This window comes from Cornus florida, unplaced genomic scaffold (assembly GCF_030987335.1).
Source record: "Cornus florida cultivar Cherokee Brave unplaced genomic scaffold, ASM3098733v1 CherokeeBrave_3.0.0_Hap2_Chr11, whole genome shotgun sequence".
Taxonomy (NCBI): Eukaryota; Viridiplantae; Streptophyta; class Magnoliopsida; order Cornales; family Cornaceae; genus Cornus; species Cornus florida.
The window spans coordinates 21,510,748-21,528,192 of record NW_026775581.1 but is presented as its reverse complement, the minus strand read 5'-3'; the positions used below and the strand labels follow the sequence as shown (position 1 = coordinate 21,528,192).

The 17,445-nt window shown below is 35.7% G+C and overlaps 1 protein-coding gene across 1 annotated transcript; it reads right to left on the bottom strand.

The window, feature by feature from the left end:
• Nucleotides 1-8,241: 8,241 nt before the first annotated feature.
• Nucleotides 8,242-13,398, bottom strand: LOC132282914 (TORTIFOLIA1-like protein 3). The gene is made up of 5 exons (XM_059784741.1): nucleotides 12,374-13,398; nucleotides 12,184-12,292; nucleotides 11,056-11,639; nucleotides 9,201-9,669; nucleotides 8,242-8,579 (listed from the first exon to the last, which is right to left on the bottom strand). The coding sequence occupies exons 1-4, from the start codon at nucleotides 13,208-13,210 to the stop codon at nucleotides 9,241-9,243; spliced, it is 1,959 nt and encodes a 652-aa protein (XP_059640724.1). The 5' UTR covers nucleotides 13,211-13,398; the 3' UTR covers nucleotides 8,242-8,579; nucleotides 9,201-9,240.
• Between the last annotated feature and the right edge of the window lie 4,047 nt (nucleotides 13,399-17,445).

Genomic DNA, 17,445 nt, shown 5'->3' with positions numbered 1-17,445 from the left:
TTCTAGAAGAGCAACGTTCTCGTATCGGATACATATCGGATACCAATATTCCACAGATACTTGCGGATTCGTGTTCGATATCCATAATTTAAAATTTTTATTTTTAATTTTTAATTTCTAATTTCTAACACTTACACGATACTTCTTAGGTATTTCGAATGTGTCTCAGACACTCCATAACACACTTTTAACAAGTTTGATCATTAAAATGTAACTTTTCCAACAATAATAATATAGTATAATTATCAAGAAAAGTTTAAAATTTATTAAGTGATAATTATAGATGCTTATTTTATATGTTGTGAAATGAACTACTATGTTATATTAATGATAACACTTAAATTGATAATATTTTTAAAAAAAGACCAAATATTAATATTTTTGTAGAAATAAAAATGACGGGAACCAATTGGGCTTGAATCCAGCTTACAAACACGACTTTTTCTTTTTCTCTATTTATTTTTGTTTTGGGTAAATAGAAAGCAAGGACTTTTTGTTTAAAAGGAAAGCATAGCGTAGAAGAGCAGGAACAATAAGCGGAGACGATGGGAATAGGAAGTAAAGCAGGCGATTGGGCATTCAAGGCTTTCACGGCCGGCCTCGGCGTCGCCACCATCTATCTCACCGCCACCTTCTCCGTCAATGTTTACAGAGGCCTCGCTTGGCATAACGCCCAATCATCGGTAACCTTTCCATTTTACAGACACACACATGATCCCCTATATATATGCGCATGTCTGTGTGCAAACCCTAAATGTATTTTGTTCTGATTTTTATGGTTGATAATTATTCCTATGCATAACTTTGTGATTTTTTTTAGCATTTCTAGCTTCTTTTTTGGGGCATTTATCAATCGGTAGTATAATTGTCATTTCGGTTACTTTTCACTTACTATTGAATCTTGGCTTTGGCTGTAGGACCTTCTGTTTTCAGTTAGTCGCTTAATATAATTGAATCGTCATCCATTCTTTTTCCCAAATTTATGCAAATTTGGGATTTTCTATGTCATATTTTTAGGCAGCAAAAAGGGGAGGGAAAAAAAAACATAAACGTTTTCCAAGAGAAATTTGCTTTGTAGTGAATTCAGTGGTATGTTAAGAGATGACATGGGCCAAGAATGAGTGGTTATTAGAAGTTACAAGGTGATTGAGTACCTATGCAAGAACAGATAGAATTAGAGATGACTCTACTCGTGAGAAGTTAGAAAAACATAATCGGAATTACTCTTGGGAGTTTTAATTCTAGTTCCATTGAACAAGAATTGTAATTTGGACCAGTTTTCTTTCCTGTTCTAATTGCACCACAAATGCGAAAGTTTAATCATGATCCCAACCCATATTCCAATATTACATCTTTAAACCTCCAACCCTACCCAAAAAAGTAAAAAAGAAAAAGTGCTGAATAAATCCCACTCTTCTTATAAGAATAAATAAATAAAAGCTATTCTCTTGTAGGAGTTGAACCTACCTCAGCAGTACCAATATGAAGAACTGTCAAATAAATTGCTAAAAATTACATTTTGCAATTTGCTGGTAAATTACCTGTGTCATTAGAACTAAAGTTTGAGTTTCAAGTTAAAGCATAAGTTAAATATAACAAAATACTCCTTGGCTTGGTTCAGTTTTTCCACAACAAAGTGACACAAAATGTCACACAGAGTATTTTTGGAATTATAAGGAGTTCAATCAGAAAAAGGAAACTAGGATTTCAAAAAAAAAAAAAAAACTGATAGAGTATTATATGATGTTCCCTTTCAAATTAGAGAACAAAGAAGCTGAGATATACTCCATTAATATTTGATTCAAACAGTTAAACTGATGATATCCAATTGGATAAAATGACGATAGAAATACAAAAATCCTTTTTAATGAGTTCCAATGTCTTCAAATAAGCTGTGGTTGTCTCCATGTGTCTGCATAAAGGGAGGGAGAGAGAGAGCTTTGGCTAGAAGAGAGCCCTTCTTATAAGTGACCCACCATTTTTCATAATAAAAGCTCATTTCCACTGAATTGATGCTGAACAGTATATAGTGTTGACTAATAATGAATTTTGACCAACAGGCTTGTGGTCTAGCGGTACAAGGCTCCTACTTCCCAAAGGGAGGTCAGGGGTTCGAACCTCAGTGGAGGCAGTGTGTGTGAGTCCCAACTAGGAAAATAATAATAATAATAATAATGAATTTTGAATCAAGAGCCTCAATCTTATTCTGTTTGATCCATTCCCCAACTTCACATACCAATCTAACCCTTAATTCTATAGGAACCTGAATTCAGAACCATGGGTTTCCCAAGGGGAAGTGGCTCTTGTAAATTAAGATGATCATTCCCCAATATATACTTGACTGATCTAGTTCTATAATTTATAATGTTCTATCATGGTCTGTGATTGCGAAATCATATCTTCACTGGTTGTTTCTATATAAATTAGGTTGCTGGCATAAAGACCACTTGTTTTGAACTAAAAGTTATAATTCTTGAAATATCTATTAAAATTGTGTGATAAGCATATTTTATACATATAGCATATAGAATACGGAATATAAGTTAATATACATTCTTTTATCTTGGTTATATCCGTATCCATTTTTAAGGTTTTGCCATATGTAGGCAAATCCTATATCTAAGCTTCACAATCCTAGAACTACCTCCTCAGTTTGGAATAGTTGGTTTTATTATCAGCTGCAACAGTTATCTTGCTTTGTGCAATGGTAGAAATTAGCTGACAGAGGCAAGGACTTAGTTTCGAGTCTTGAGGGGTCAATTTGTGTACGCAAAATTATATCCGTCTCCAATTGTCATCTCTCAACACCTTGCCTAGGCAATATATATATATTAGGTAGTGCTCTTTTATTATTATTATTTTTTTCCTTTTAAACTTTTTCCAACTCAATTATCCAGGATTTTTGTTCTTTGAAGTAGAGGTATGTTACTTGGGTGCAGAGACAGAGCCACCTCAGGCTCTGGTGGGCTCAATTTATAGGTGTTTCCATCAATTTATTTTTATTTTAATCTTTTTACCTTTTTTTTTTGTATGAAATGTTGTAATATTTTATAAAAATTCCCCTCCAAAATTTTCTCTTTTTCCAAAATTTCTCCAATTCTTTTTTATTTTTTTCTTTTACTATTGTTCTTCAATTTTTTTATTTATTTATTTCCTTCAAAAATATTTGCATTCCCCTTCTTCGATCATACTCTAATTATTTTCACCTTCGAAGTTCTCTCTGTTTTTTTAACTTTTTTTTCATCTTAAAACTTATTCTTCTTGCACTATGATATATGTACAATAAATTTTATTTTATTTTATTTTTTTTTCTCTCTCTCATTCTTTAATTTGCAATTTTATAAACTGAATGACCATATTTAATGTTTCTAAAATTTTCTTTTACTCTATTTTTTTATTTTTTATTTTTGGCATATTGGTTGAATCTTGATTATTGCACTATTATTGCACTTTTATTTTTTGGATTTGCTGTCTTGCTGCATTGTTAGTTGATTATTTATTTTTATTTTTTATTAATATTACATTCAATGTGCCCCCTAATACATAATTCGGGCTCCGTCCCTGCTTGAATGGCCAATAGCGTCTTGTCAAGCAAGCATGGGTATTGATGAGAATTGTGCAGCTATTCGAAATTTGCTGATTACAAAATACCACACCTGCTTCTCTATCAAATCTTGATTTCTTCTATTGTTATATATATATATTCATAGTTCCCTTTATTCTTGAAAGGAAATAAGTCTATTTCAAGGATTTTAGCTGGTTTAAGATGAGTTCTTCAAATATTTGGCAGAGGCCATTTAGCGTCTTTTGCTTTTCTTCTCTTTTATACCTTTCTAGGATTTTAGCAAAGATCCAACTTACCATACGTTCTTATTCGTATGTATGAAAAGTGGGAAATATTTCTTGTTTGCTCTTACAAAATATATTCTAGAAAATTATAAGGGAATGAAAAGTAGTAAATGTACACTGGTGTATTGCATCACAAATTGATGTTATGAGTGAAATTGATGGAGCTATTGCTGATAAGTGTTTGTCCATCTTGTGGTTTGGGACTATTTTTGTTTTTTATAAAAAAATTGCTTATTGGTTTTCACCGTTATGTAATGTTTGGTGGTTCGAATTCAAAATTTCTGGTTCTTGGATTTCATAAATTTCTGGCTTTCTTTTAGCTGTTGAACTATGACATACTTTTATGACCTCTTAGGGTATTTTAGTGTTTCTCATTTTTCTTTAATGCCTATGCTGTCAACTGTCGAGTTATTACATTTATGTATTGTTGCCAAATATGTGTCTGAACATTTGATGTATTGACAATTTTCTGCAGAAGATGGACAAGGATTGATTAAATGCTCAAAACCCATAATGAATTGTTGCCACCATTCTCAAATTCGTATGTTTCTGTCGTTGATCCTTTAAATTTGCAATATGGAACTACTCATCTCTATGGTTCATCTAATGTGGTGATAACTGATGATCCACCTAGTTCAAGTGAACATCTCGAAGTTTTTATACATCTACTAATTTTGCCATAGCAGCTTGTTTACATTTTATATTATCATTCAGGAATAAACTTGATTTATTTCAAGTTTTTATGTATGTTTAAATAATCTGTTTTGACTAAACCAGACACAATTAGTGGAAGGTCGCTGAGGGACTGTGTAATGTCAATTATTAGGAGGAATTTGGTTGTCTTCGTAATGCATGGTTGCGGTTTAGTCTTAAATATAACTCGTAGTAAATATTCGATCACTCCTCTGTCACAGGTTCTGCTGGCACGGGCTTTGGATAGATAAATACAACTCCATTTGCTAGCAAAAATCGGACTAAAACTGACACATTTACTTGCGTGTCACTGGTCAGGACCATGTCTACGACCCCTCTTTTTTTTTTTTTTTAAGGACATGAAATGAAATGAGAGTTGGGATTTTCTCGTGTGTACTTAACATATTTTAGTAATATAGTAATTTTATAAAATTATAATATATACGAGGCAGGCGGGGCAACCCTCTCATAAAACCGTTCCAAAACTTGTCGTGGTCTCTTTTGACATAATCGGTTTTCCAAAACCGTTTTAAACGGGGCGAAGTGGGATGGGCTCCTGCTGGGGTACAGATTTTTGCCCTTCCTAGGTCCGCGTAGTCCCTTACCTTGAAAAAAAAAATCCCCTTGGGATGTGGGTTATGCCAATAGACTTGCTGCCAGAAGGTACCAACACCCAAAAATGGGAAAATAATGTGATAAAGGTGGTATAATGGAACACTGAAAGGAAATATGGGATCTGGGTTTATTTGGTTTGTTTAGTTCAGTTTTAAGAACGGAAAATACTGAAAATTAGAAAATTGTATAGAAACTTATAATTAAAAAATGATCTGTTTCTAGAGTACTGTATCTTATAATTCTATGAAAATAAATTTTTATTTTTTGAATTCTTGAGAACTATGTAAATAATTTTTTATTTTTTAAATTCTTGAGAACTATTTTTGAAAGATTAAATTACACGGATTTTTCCTAAAAATGAAACTAACGATCAACACCAATGAATGACGGATTCGGTTAATGTCATTCGCTTAATTAAGTAAAATTTCATAATATCCTTCATCCATCTCCCCCCTCACTCTCTCTCTCTCTCTATATATTATACTCGTATGCATCTACTGGCAAACCACTACCACCGTTCCGGCAACCTCTGTTAGCACCTTTGCAACCGTCTAAGTCATCAACAAAGAGATCATTGAGTATAAGTTATCAATTAGAAATTAAGTAATAGTTTTTCATTGACCATTTTTTTTTTTTTTTTTTTTAGCATGGACAAGAATTTCAAAGCATCTTCAAATAGAAATGTCAAATGCTATTCCAGTATATATATATCATTCCAGAAATTTAGTACTAATAGTTATTGACAACCTAGTTGAGTGATGTGTAGTTGTACTAGTGTGAAAAGATCCACATTTGTTTTTTAAGCAAAATAGAAACTTTAGTGTGAAAAGATGATAATTTTTCATTAAACCGTACTATAATGAAAATGAAGAACAAAGCATTACTTGAAGTCACCTTCAAGTCGACCTCTTGGGGTGTAGTATGTGTATGTGAGAGAGAGAGCAAATGGTAGGGGCAATGAATCAGTGAAAAAACACATCGCAAATCCAGAGAAGAGAAATCCAAATAAAAGGTAATACTCCAATTTGTGTAAAGCTTACCCAAATGCAGAGGGGGATATACTTGGACATCGATCGGATCAAGTCGAAATGGGGCTACTTTTGGACTACTAACTTATGGGCGGCCTATCCTGTGTGCGCACTAGACTCATAGGAGGAACTCTCATCCCCCGTACTAGAATCATGTCCTAGCTGTAGTCAAACATTTGATATCCAAGTTTCCAGGAACTTTTGGATTTTGGTCCTAGGCTATGCATATAATTGACAAACCCTTTTTGAGCATTTATATCCATTGGATTATGCAATTACTCCACAAGATTGCAATACCAACCAAAATCAAGCGCGAGATCGCTGTCCGACACCCCCACATCATCGAATTGAAGGACGTCATGGCCACCAAGCATAAGATCTTCTTCATCATTGAGTACATCAAAGTCGGTGGCAAACTTTTCGCCAAAGTCCTCAAAGGCAAACTCTGAGAAGACTCTGCTCAAATACTTCCAGCAACTCATCAGCACCGTCGATTTCTGCCACAACCGTGACGTCTACCATCGCGAAGAGAAGCACCGCTACCCCCTCGTCCGCTGATAGAGGATGAGAGGGTGGTGCTGACAAATGTCAACTGGCAGGCAGAGAGAGCAGGGTCCATCCATATGGACCCACAACATAGGAGGCCTGGGCCGGAAGAGGAGATGGAACGTGTCGAGGTTATTCCTTCTTGGCCGAAAGAATCAACTGCAGACAAGACGTCATTGACTGGTGTCGAGTAACAAAGAAATCTTGTTACTAGAAATTGAGTAATAAGATTTCAAGGAAAATGCACCATGCCTCCAAGAAATTATATCAGCCCTAGACTTTAACTCTAGCCTTTGAATAAAACTTTTTACCACATCAGGAAAAGAAGAGGGGACAGACCAGATTCCATTGTCAATAATGGAAGCCACTGGAGCATTTCTATCAACCTGTCTAAGCATTGTAGCACCAAACTTCTGAATCAAAGATTAGGATCAGACAGCAGCTTAAAATTCAACCCGTCTCCAATTTTAAAACCAAACAACCAGTGATATAAATAAGAATATAAGACTGATTTGATCAATTGTATTCTCCCTGCTTACAGACAAGTTAATGATATTCCAACGACCCAATCTTGCATTTACTTTATCCAACAACATCCTATATTCACCTATCCTTAAACTGTAATTTGAAACACCACGCAGGCCACGATATTTGAATGGAAACTTTTCTGTCTGGAATTGTATAATAGAAGACAATCTTCTTCTACCCCTTAACTGATTTAGAAAAAAATAATAAAAGAGGCATGCCAAGATATTTGAATGGACTTCCATGCAATTATGGCAAACCATAGGAGAGATCAATATAATTTACCCTTTTTAGAAAATAAAACGGGAATCCACGTTTGAAATTAATGCAGTGTGTAAACCTTGTTCACTTAGTTTGTTAGAAGCTAGGAAACACGGATACTTGTAGGAGAGCGATGTACTCATACTAGATACGCATCAAATACCAGTACCCCTTGAATAATCACAAATAACACTTCTTAAGGGTCTCTATAATTTTAAAATATATCTTTGTATACTTTTTATATACTTCATAGCACACATTTTTAACAAGTTTTGAACATTAAAATATAATTTTTTTTCAACAACAATAACATATTATAATTATTAAGAAAAGTTCAACATTAAAATATATATTTTCAACAATAATAACAGATTATAATTGCTAAGAAAAGTACAAAATTGATTAACCAATGCTTGTTTTAAATGTTTTGAAACAAACTCTTATGTTATATTAATGATTGCAATTAGATTCATAATATTACTAAAAATTGGTTAAAATATATATTTTTTGTATATAAAAAATACTATTTATAATTATTTTCTTTGTTGTATCCCACCATACCTGTATCCTATTATTATATATATATATATATATATATTTGCCGCATATGACATGCACCTGGATTGCTTCCTAAGTTAAAAGTAATACCTCGGTGGCTTACTATCCTTGTTCGTTTAGTTGGTCAGTAGTAATACCTCGGTGGGAAAACTATGCCTTGCTCATATTTCATTACCATCATCCACAAACGTCTGATATCATTTCAAATCAATTCAAAAATCCCAACAAAGAATGAAAGGGAATCCCAGCCAAAGATTAAAAAAGAAATAGTTTCTTCTTTTTTCCACATCCACCCTTAATATCAAGACAGGGGCACACTATTTGTAACTAACTGCCCCTCTTGCAACGCCTTGATTTGTATGCGGACTCTAAATTGAGGGATATCAAGCAAATTGTATCAGCTTATGTACAAATCCAACTAATTTTGTAAATCACACTAAAGAACTGCTTCTGTTGTATACTTTGTAACCAGGCTTAAACTTCCATCCAATCTATCCAGCTCATCTGATAAACCGCAAGATGGGAAAAGTTAGAAGGTTAATAAAAGCCACAAGTCCACCAGATATGATCAAGTTCCAAGAAAAATTTTCTAAAGAAAGAAAAACCATATAGAATGTGAATGAGAGCAGATGCCCATCATCTGCTATACGTAATACGTTCATGGATAATCTGGCAAGTAGAAAAAAATCGCAAGTCTTTCTGCCTAAACAAGCAACACATTCCTCAAAAGACAAATCCCACCAAACACGGAGGTCAAAACAGTACTCTCTCTACCGTTATGTTGATACAAAGATGGTTTCAAAATGATACTTTTTAAGTTAAAAGTAACATTTCATAAAAGAAGCGCCCAAGAGGGGAACGCGCCCAAGGGACGACATGTCCATATTTTTTATTTCAAGTAATTCATGTCTTGCACTGTCCCAAGATGTCTAACGTTATTGCAATTATACATTTATCAGTCTAGCATCCAACTTTGAGTGCACATAAACAAGTCATTCTGCCTTCTTATATCAACATAAATATAAACACTATCAAAATGAGACTGCAAGCTCAACCTTCCAGAAAAAATAATAATAATAATAATAATAATATGGGTAAGCTCTGAATGAAATTTATTAGTCGTACCTGATAAGAATTGCCAATAACGATGTGCTATAATCACATGTCATACGGTAACATGCACATTCTTTGAGGTTCTGTTGGAGGAGACTGCTGAAATCCCTGGGGAATTACTTTGAATCTCAGCCAATGGATTCACAATAAGACCACCAGCACCATGGAGCCTCAATCTCCTATTTTCAAGCTTATATGGTTCAGCACTGCCGTTATTATTGGCCATGTTACGTATGCCAGACACTGATGTGATTCCGCTCGAAGGAGAGGTCGAATATCGGCCTTCTGATTTCCTCCATAACTTGGCCCTCAAAAATTCTGCACCAGGTAGCTTGCAACATGTGGTTCTCTTCGAGTCGGTATTTGACATCCTCCCTGTTGATCTGGCCAAGTCAAATGAGATCTCATCCAATGCCACCTCTAGACCATGCACACGTGTCTCCAGAGAGCGCATTCCATTCTGCGAACTTCCCATGAATTTCTAAAATTGAAGAATAGGACCAAAATGTGAGTGAAAAGGCTTTGTAACAGTCAGAAGGAACTAGTAAATAAATCAACAAAGAACCAGTGGCTAAAACTCCTAGCAGAAAATATTGTATTAATGATGGCGAGTTAAGATAGATGATGTGTCATGCAAGTAAGATATTCTACTCTAAGAAGCATCTTACACAACATTGTTGAACAAAGCAACATATTTGGCTTCGGAAGTTAATTCCGCTTCAGGGGGTAAATCAGAATTCATGAATTAGTTGGGAAAATTTCTAACCTTAAGAACCTAAGAATAAAATTGCAAGTAAGAAAGGCCCGATGCTTGATTAAAGAGAGGCAGAATATTTTGTCAGATAAGAATTATACAAAATAATTCAAAAAATATAATTATGGATATAATTGCGAATCCATAAATTGCTGAACTGTAACCAGGATTGATTCAGGTTCATTTCACGAGACAAAGTTCGGAATAAGAATATCTAAGGTTTCAAAGATAAAATCAATATGTCAGCCAAGAGTTATCTTATATAGAAAGTAGCATTCAGGATACAATTACTAATTCATAATTCTCAGAACTGTAACAGAATTGCTTCAGGTTGAATTCACAAGACACAGTTCAGAATAAGGTTTCAAAGATGAAACAATCAAAAAAATCTGATGACAGTTATTTATTTGTTATTTTCAAACATCAACTAAGGCTAATGTCAGCACATCTTCCCGAGTCTTTTATCCCCTGATAAGTGGTCTTTTCCAGATCAGAATCTAAATAGAATAACGAAGTACTTTTTTTTCCCCGGGAAAGTTGGAAAATTTGCATAAAAAAATGAGCAATGGAGTACATGGTATGAAATGGGGGCATACTCCCACCAGATACAAGAGATTTATCAGAGTCCATTACTAAACCAGTAAGGGCTCAAAACAAGAAAACAAAAACCTCAAGCAAAATTCAGTAAGTGCAGGCCCCTCATTTGAAGACCAGAGATATCAAAAACCTCCCAACAGAACATGGAATAGAACCTAAAATTCAAAACCACAATTCATAACTGCAAATACTGATAATGAAAGTAGTATTTTGGTGTTCTTAAGGAGCCAACGTTTATGTTAAAAGAGTATAAAAATTATTCATAAATTACTTTGGTGAAAGCCTTGGATGATTTTAGGTAAGTTGCTGATGCTGTAGACCAAAGAATTGCATGAAATGATTCCGAATTTGGCAGTCTAATGCGTTTTACTTAATAAATTAAAGTCATAAATGTGAATCAATACTTCACTTAGCACAGAGAATTGGCAAATATGTCAATATTATGATACAGTACAGTGACAACATAATAGTTTAAGAAGAAGCCATTGATCAAGTGTTCAAGTGTAAGGGAATTACCTGGAGAAGATCTAATAAACTGGACTGCTGGTTTTCAATTTGACCAAGCTGCTTACGGATTAAAGAAAGATCCTCACTCTCTTTCTGGTTCCTGTAGAGATCCTCAGTGAGATTACTAACTACAACAGTAGATTCTGTTTTCTCGCCATGACATGGGACCACATGAGATCCAGCCTTAAAGCCACCACACTTGTGCAACCTGTCATCCACGTTCTTATCAAAGAGAGCCCGTTTTGTTTCTCCCTTTATGATCCTATTTCCCTCTTCCTCACCTTTCTCCTGAGCTTTCTCATCCCAATCCTCGGATTCGTCCTCAACCATTATCATGGAGGAAGTATGAGGAGAAGAAATTTCAATTTTCCAATCAGTTGGCTTCTTCCTGTCCAGCTTTCGGAACATTGCTGGGCCTGATTTCTTGTCACTAATATCCAGAGGACTTCTTTTCCTGGCAGTAGTTGTGATTGAACCATCGGGTAAAGAAGACCTCTTACATGGGATGTTCTTCTTCCTTATTTGAGGAGCTCCAGGGGTAACAGTGCAGGAGGTTTTTGAACCAGGTGGGTAGCGCCCATCACTAACATCCTCTGTCCATAAACATTTGGGGGGAAAAAAAAAACAAGAACATTAGGGATACAAACCAGAAAAATAAAAATGCAAAAATAAGACGATTGAAGCTTAGTTTACTATAATGTTCAACAAACCAAACAATGTGACGAGAAAAAATTGATTGAAGTAACTAGAAAATCATAGTATTACAGATTATCCAACAAACTACCACAAATATATGTACATAATATATACATATATGTACAAAAATAAATAAATAAACAATAGGAAAAAAGAAGCAACCAAACACAGAACTGAATATCAAAAAAAATAATAATAAATTCACACAAAGATGAATTACTAAAAACAACGCAACAATAAATCTCAATTATGAACATGAATGCTTGTGTGTGTAACTATTTTTATTTGGTTATCTCAATTCATATTTCATAAAGTTATATCCTTGAGAATTTGATCAACTTGATCTAACCATATCCAATATATAGTTACTAGCAAGAAGAGATCATCCAAAACAAAACAAAAGACATAAAAGAACATGACTAATGAGCATAAAAAATTTACCTTTGGAAGAAGGTTCCAAATCAGGTGATCCTGAATCCACATTTGAAACATTAGGGATCTCCTTCCAAGCATCAATCAGTTGATTCATGGTCACCCTCACAGACTTCACCTACACAACATCAATACAAACTCAAATATATATATATCACATTGTAAATATATAATTTGACACATCAAATTGAATTGAAACCTTATCGAATTTGGTGGCTTCAAAAGTCTTCAAACACGAAGACCTAAACTCCGACAATGTCTCTCTCTCCACCACCGCCAACTTCACCAGCGCCTCCGCAGCAGCCTTCCTCGCCGCCCAATTCTCACTCCTTACAAACTCAACCAAACACGGCACCAAAATTTTCAGCACCTGCTGACTCGAAGCAGCACCAGATCCAATTATACTCGCAATGAGCGTCAACAATGCCGGTTTGGCCTTGAAGCTCGGGTTCTTCAGCAACTTCTCGAGCCTCGGCAACAATCTCTTCAAGTACAGAGGTTCCGGATCTGGTGATGCATCGATCGCCGAAGCGAGGCACAAGGAAGCGCCGATCTGAGAATTCTGGTCTTGTTCGGTGACGAGAGAGTCGATGAAAGGCTTCATGATGAGAGTGAATGGAGGTTTTGTGATGTGAGAGGATATGGAGGCGGTTGCGGTAACGCAGGCGGAGCGGACGGCGGAGTCAGTGTCGCGAAGGCGGCGGACGACGGCGGAAATGAGTTTGCAGAGGAATGGGGAGAGTGCATCGCCGTGAGACTCGGAGAGAACGGAGATGAGGCGGACGCATTGTCTCCGGACGGGAGACTTATCGGTGTCGGTGGCGGAGATGGAGGAGATGAAGGAAGGGATGTAGTTGAGAGTGAGAGAGTTGGCGATGGACTCAAGCTCCGACGCGGCGGCGGAGTGGGTGTCGCGGTCGGAGAGCTTATTGAGGCAGGTCAGGACTCGGTGTTTGAGTTCACGAGTGGACTCGGCCAGGTTTGGTCTCGGTGAGGCATGCTTGGCTATTGCCATTGTAGTTTTATGTGGCAACATATATATATATATATATATATATATATATATATATACACACACTGGCAGTTTTAGGAAATGGGTGGTGGCGCCGACGGTACTTCCGGCGGCATGGCGGGAGTATGGCGTTGAACGGTGGCGTTTGCCAGTTTGCGCCTTTCGTGTTTGGGTATGTATGCTGTGACTGACGCTTTGTGTGGTGTGTACTTTGTTCTCCCTTCTTTTAAAGTGAAATGGGGTTGGTAATTCTTGGGCCATGTTCGTTAAAGTTTTTAGTTTTAAATTTAGTAGTGGATTTTTTATTTATTTTTTTTTTTTTTAGAAAGGGTAATAAAATCTGTTTGGTAATTTTATTTTGACTTTTCAAATTTGAAATTTTTTTAAAATTAATTATCATTTGCTTCGCAATTTTCAATACTCTCAGTTTTAGTTTTCAAATACTACTATTTATTATTTTATTATTCTTCACAATTAAAGAAATGTTATTTTTATCATTTTTCAATATACTTGAATATTAAATAAATATAATTTTATTAATTTTTAATTATACTCTAATACTTAGTAGTAAATAAAAGAGTCAATTTTATGATTTTATTATTTTTCAATTATACTTGAGTAGTAAATTAAAAAGTCAATTTTATTGTTTTTAATTATATTCAAATAGTAAATAAAATATAGTTTTATTATTTTTAGTTATACTCTAATAATAAATAAAAGAGTTAATTTTATTATTTTATTGTTTTCAATTATACTTGAATAGTAAATATAAATGTTATTTTATTATTTTTCAATTATACTCTAATAGTAAATAAAAGAGTCAATTTATTTATTATTTTTTAATTGTACTCCAATAATAACTAAAAGAGTCAATTTTAAATAAAAAATAAATTTACCAAATATATTTTATTTTTTCTCTTTTAAAAAATTCAACAACAGATGTAGATTACTAAACGTTTTTCAGTAGTGAATAATATGTTTACCAAAGGTGTTTTGATTTGACAGCTCAGCTTTTTAAAGCTTATCATTTTTACATAAATAAAATCACAACAAAAAATGAATACCATAGCTTTACTAAATAGGGCCTTACTTAACTACAAACGGCAACGTTTCATTTGATTCACGGTTTCTGTATTGGTCATTATGATGTAATTTTTTTATTTTTTATTTTTCTAGAAAATATGTATTGATTTACTTTTGAATAATACTTAGGTCCAACTCACTTCATCCAACCTGCTAATGCAAATTAATAAAATTACGACAAATGTTAAAATTAAATATAAATTTAAATTGAGTATTGCCTAACTTTATTTTTGGACATGTACTTTAAATCCTAACTTTTGCTTTAGAACACTTGTTTTAGATCTATTGGACCACATCAGCGGGTTGTTTTAGTTTCTAGTATTTGACAAAAGATTTAGATCGAGATCGATGTCTTTGTAAATATCTTATGACAATAAAATATCAAAAAATAAAAATATATTATTTAAAAATATATTTTACATCCAAACAAATGGAAACTCATAAAATGAAAATGTTAAATCTTAAAAGAGAAAATGAGGATGTTAACATAAATGATTAAAGTGAATAGAGTTTTAAAAATCCAAAGTTAAAATACGAAATTGTATAAACATTTACATAAATCCGTTTTATTTCATAACCCACTTTTAGTTTAATTTACAACTTAAATAAGTGAGAAAAAAACATAGTAGGTTAGAAACTTAAAGCTTGTATGAAGACTGAAGTGATATAATGTGTAGTTGGTAGAAAAAATATATGTAGTTAAAAGTGGGAACACCAACCATGGTACTATAACCATTCCGGCCAGTTTACTCTAAAAAGATTAATTGATTAGAGAGGTTGAAGCATAAATAAATCCTTCAATAGGAGGGAAGAAAGGAAAAGGAAAAGGAAAAGGAAAAAAAAGTTGAAGTATACTTGTATTGTTTGGAAAGGGAAAGAAAATCAATAATAAATGAGGCATTCTTCCATTTCCACAAATATATTTTGATCCAAGTTTAAGACAAAAATAAGAAATGATATTTTTGGTCTAAAATGAAAAACATTATCACCTTCGATTGCATATGTCATATCACATGTGTTGCGTTATATAATGAATAGTATTTGTGAATTTTTTTTATTATCTTCTCTTCTATTCAAAATATTTCCTTACATTTAATTAAAGAAGACTGGTCCAATCTTCCTCATAAAAGATCATAAACAATCGCATTGTGATAAAGTTAAATGCTATTGAGGAGGCCAGAAGTGATATGGGCCGGATATGACCCGCGAACATGGCATTCGGTCCGAGCAGCTGGGTCCAGCCCATAAAGAAATACTGCCATATGGGCCGAATGCGAATAGCCCATCGAAGATGACCAAAGCCCACAGAGGAACGGGCCCAGATCTAGCAACCCATTAATGTTTGTAAATACCTATAAATATGAGAAGTAATGGGGAGAGAGATTCATTCTGTTGAAGTGTAAGAATTCTAGAGAGAGAAAATGGAAATGAATTCTTTGCATCTTCAATTGGCGCCGTCTGTGGGAATCGTTGAAGATTGATTGACCATTGATCAATATCGCGTGGATTCAGACCAATTCGTGAAGACGAAGCTCGATCTTTGGGAGTTGGATCCAGATCTGAGGGATTGTGACCTATTCTGGAGGAATTTTAGTTCTGTTGCTTTGACAGAAGTGGCTTCAGATCTACGCAACAACGAGTTGTTCGATTGCGGCCGGATTTGACGGATTTAGAATTCGGAGAATTTAGATCTCGTCAACCGTAAGCATAACTCGGAGAATTCGAGTCCAGATCTGAAAAATTCGCGCTCACGAAGCTCAGATCTACTCAAGAACTTGAGATTAATGCCTTTACTCCGTTCAGGAATAATGATAGGTGAAAGCTCCAATCCAATGGAGGCTGTCCAGCAAACGAAGCTTGAGGAGTTGATGAACTTGATCGAAGCTCTCAAAAGAGAGAATGCAGAATTGAAAGCTGGAATGCAGCATCAGCAAATGCCGGCGGTTCCGCGTCCACTTCCGGCCTGTGAAAGAGGTATTCAATCTAATATCGCACATCAAGGCGAGCAGGACGAGAACAATCAGTCAGCTCTCCACCGTGATGAAAGGAGGATGGACGATTTGCCGCCAAATATTCGTCGAGTTGAGGATCACGAAGGATCGACTCACGTTGATCCGCGACATAAGCAGATCAAACAGAACGAAGCCATGACCTTCGATCCGCATCAGGAAAGGTTCAACCGAGAGGAAGTGATAGAGGTTGATCGCCGCCAAGTTGTGTCGCCTTGGCAAAGAAAGCTCATTGAGGAACGGTCATTCGATCCGTCTTACCGGCCCTCCATGGCTACACTCACTCATCGCGGTTCGGAGAGCAGATCTGTAACTCATACAGCTACCGCTGGGCTCCAGAGAGAGAATGAAGCACTCCGATCCGCGGCTCGGACAGTTGATTCACCATTTATTGATGAGATCCTGAATGCTCCGCATCCAAGGAAGTTTGCCATGCCAGTCTTTATTCTGTTTGACGGAACAACCGATCCGATCGATCATGTGTACCATATCCAGTTAAAGATGGCTCTGAATACGAAAACGACTCTTTAATGTGCAAATGTTTCCCTACAAGTCTAGCCGGACCGGCGCTTAGCTGGTTCAAGAACTTGCCTAGGGGCTCGATTGATAGCTTCCGGAACCTGTGCGATCGGTTCATAAGCCAGGACTATGGGAACAAGCGTCCGCCGAAGGACATCTCGAGCCTATTCACAATGAAACAGCACAAAGATGAACGTCTCCAGGCTTTTCTCACCAGGTTTAACCTCACTAAGAGTATGGTGATTGAATGCCACCCTTCTACAGCGGTTCAAACCTTCAAGTTGGCCATGACACGTGGCACTCCGTTCCATACCAGTCTGGTAGTGAACACGCCGACGATTATGGATGAACTCAATGAAAGAGTCGATGGCTTTGTGCGCCTGGAAGAAGAGGAGGCAGCCAATGCTCGGACAGCGTCGGTCGTGTCGACCGAGGAAAAGTCCAAGGCAAAGATCAGGCAGAAGCAGGCTCAGCTGCAACGTCAGACCTCTTGGAAGGCAAAAAAGAGGTCTAGGGAGGAAGAGCTAATCACTCCGTTGAAGGTCACTCTGGCGAGGCTATATCAGGAGAACAAAGATAAGTTTCATCCACCACTGCCAATTAGGCAACCCCTCGAACAGAGGGATCAGACTAAACATTGTGCTTTCC

What these genes read in the sequence shown, in the direction of transcription:
- LOC132282914 (XM_059784741.1), bottom strand. Translation starts at nt 13,210, where the DNA reads ATGTTGCCACATAAAACTACAATGGCAATAGCCAAGCATGCCTCACCG. An exon ending in AAGCCACCAAATTCGATAAG is followed by an intron (nt 12,293 to 12,373) that starts GTTTCAATTCAA and finishes GATGTTGTGTAG; the next exon opens with GTGAAGTCTGTGAGGGTGAC. An exon ending in GTTTATTAGATCTTCTCCAG is followed by an intron (nt 9,670 to 11,055) that starts GTAATTCCCTTA and finishes CTTCAATTTTAG; the next exon opens with AAATTCATGGGAAGTTCGCA.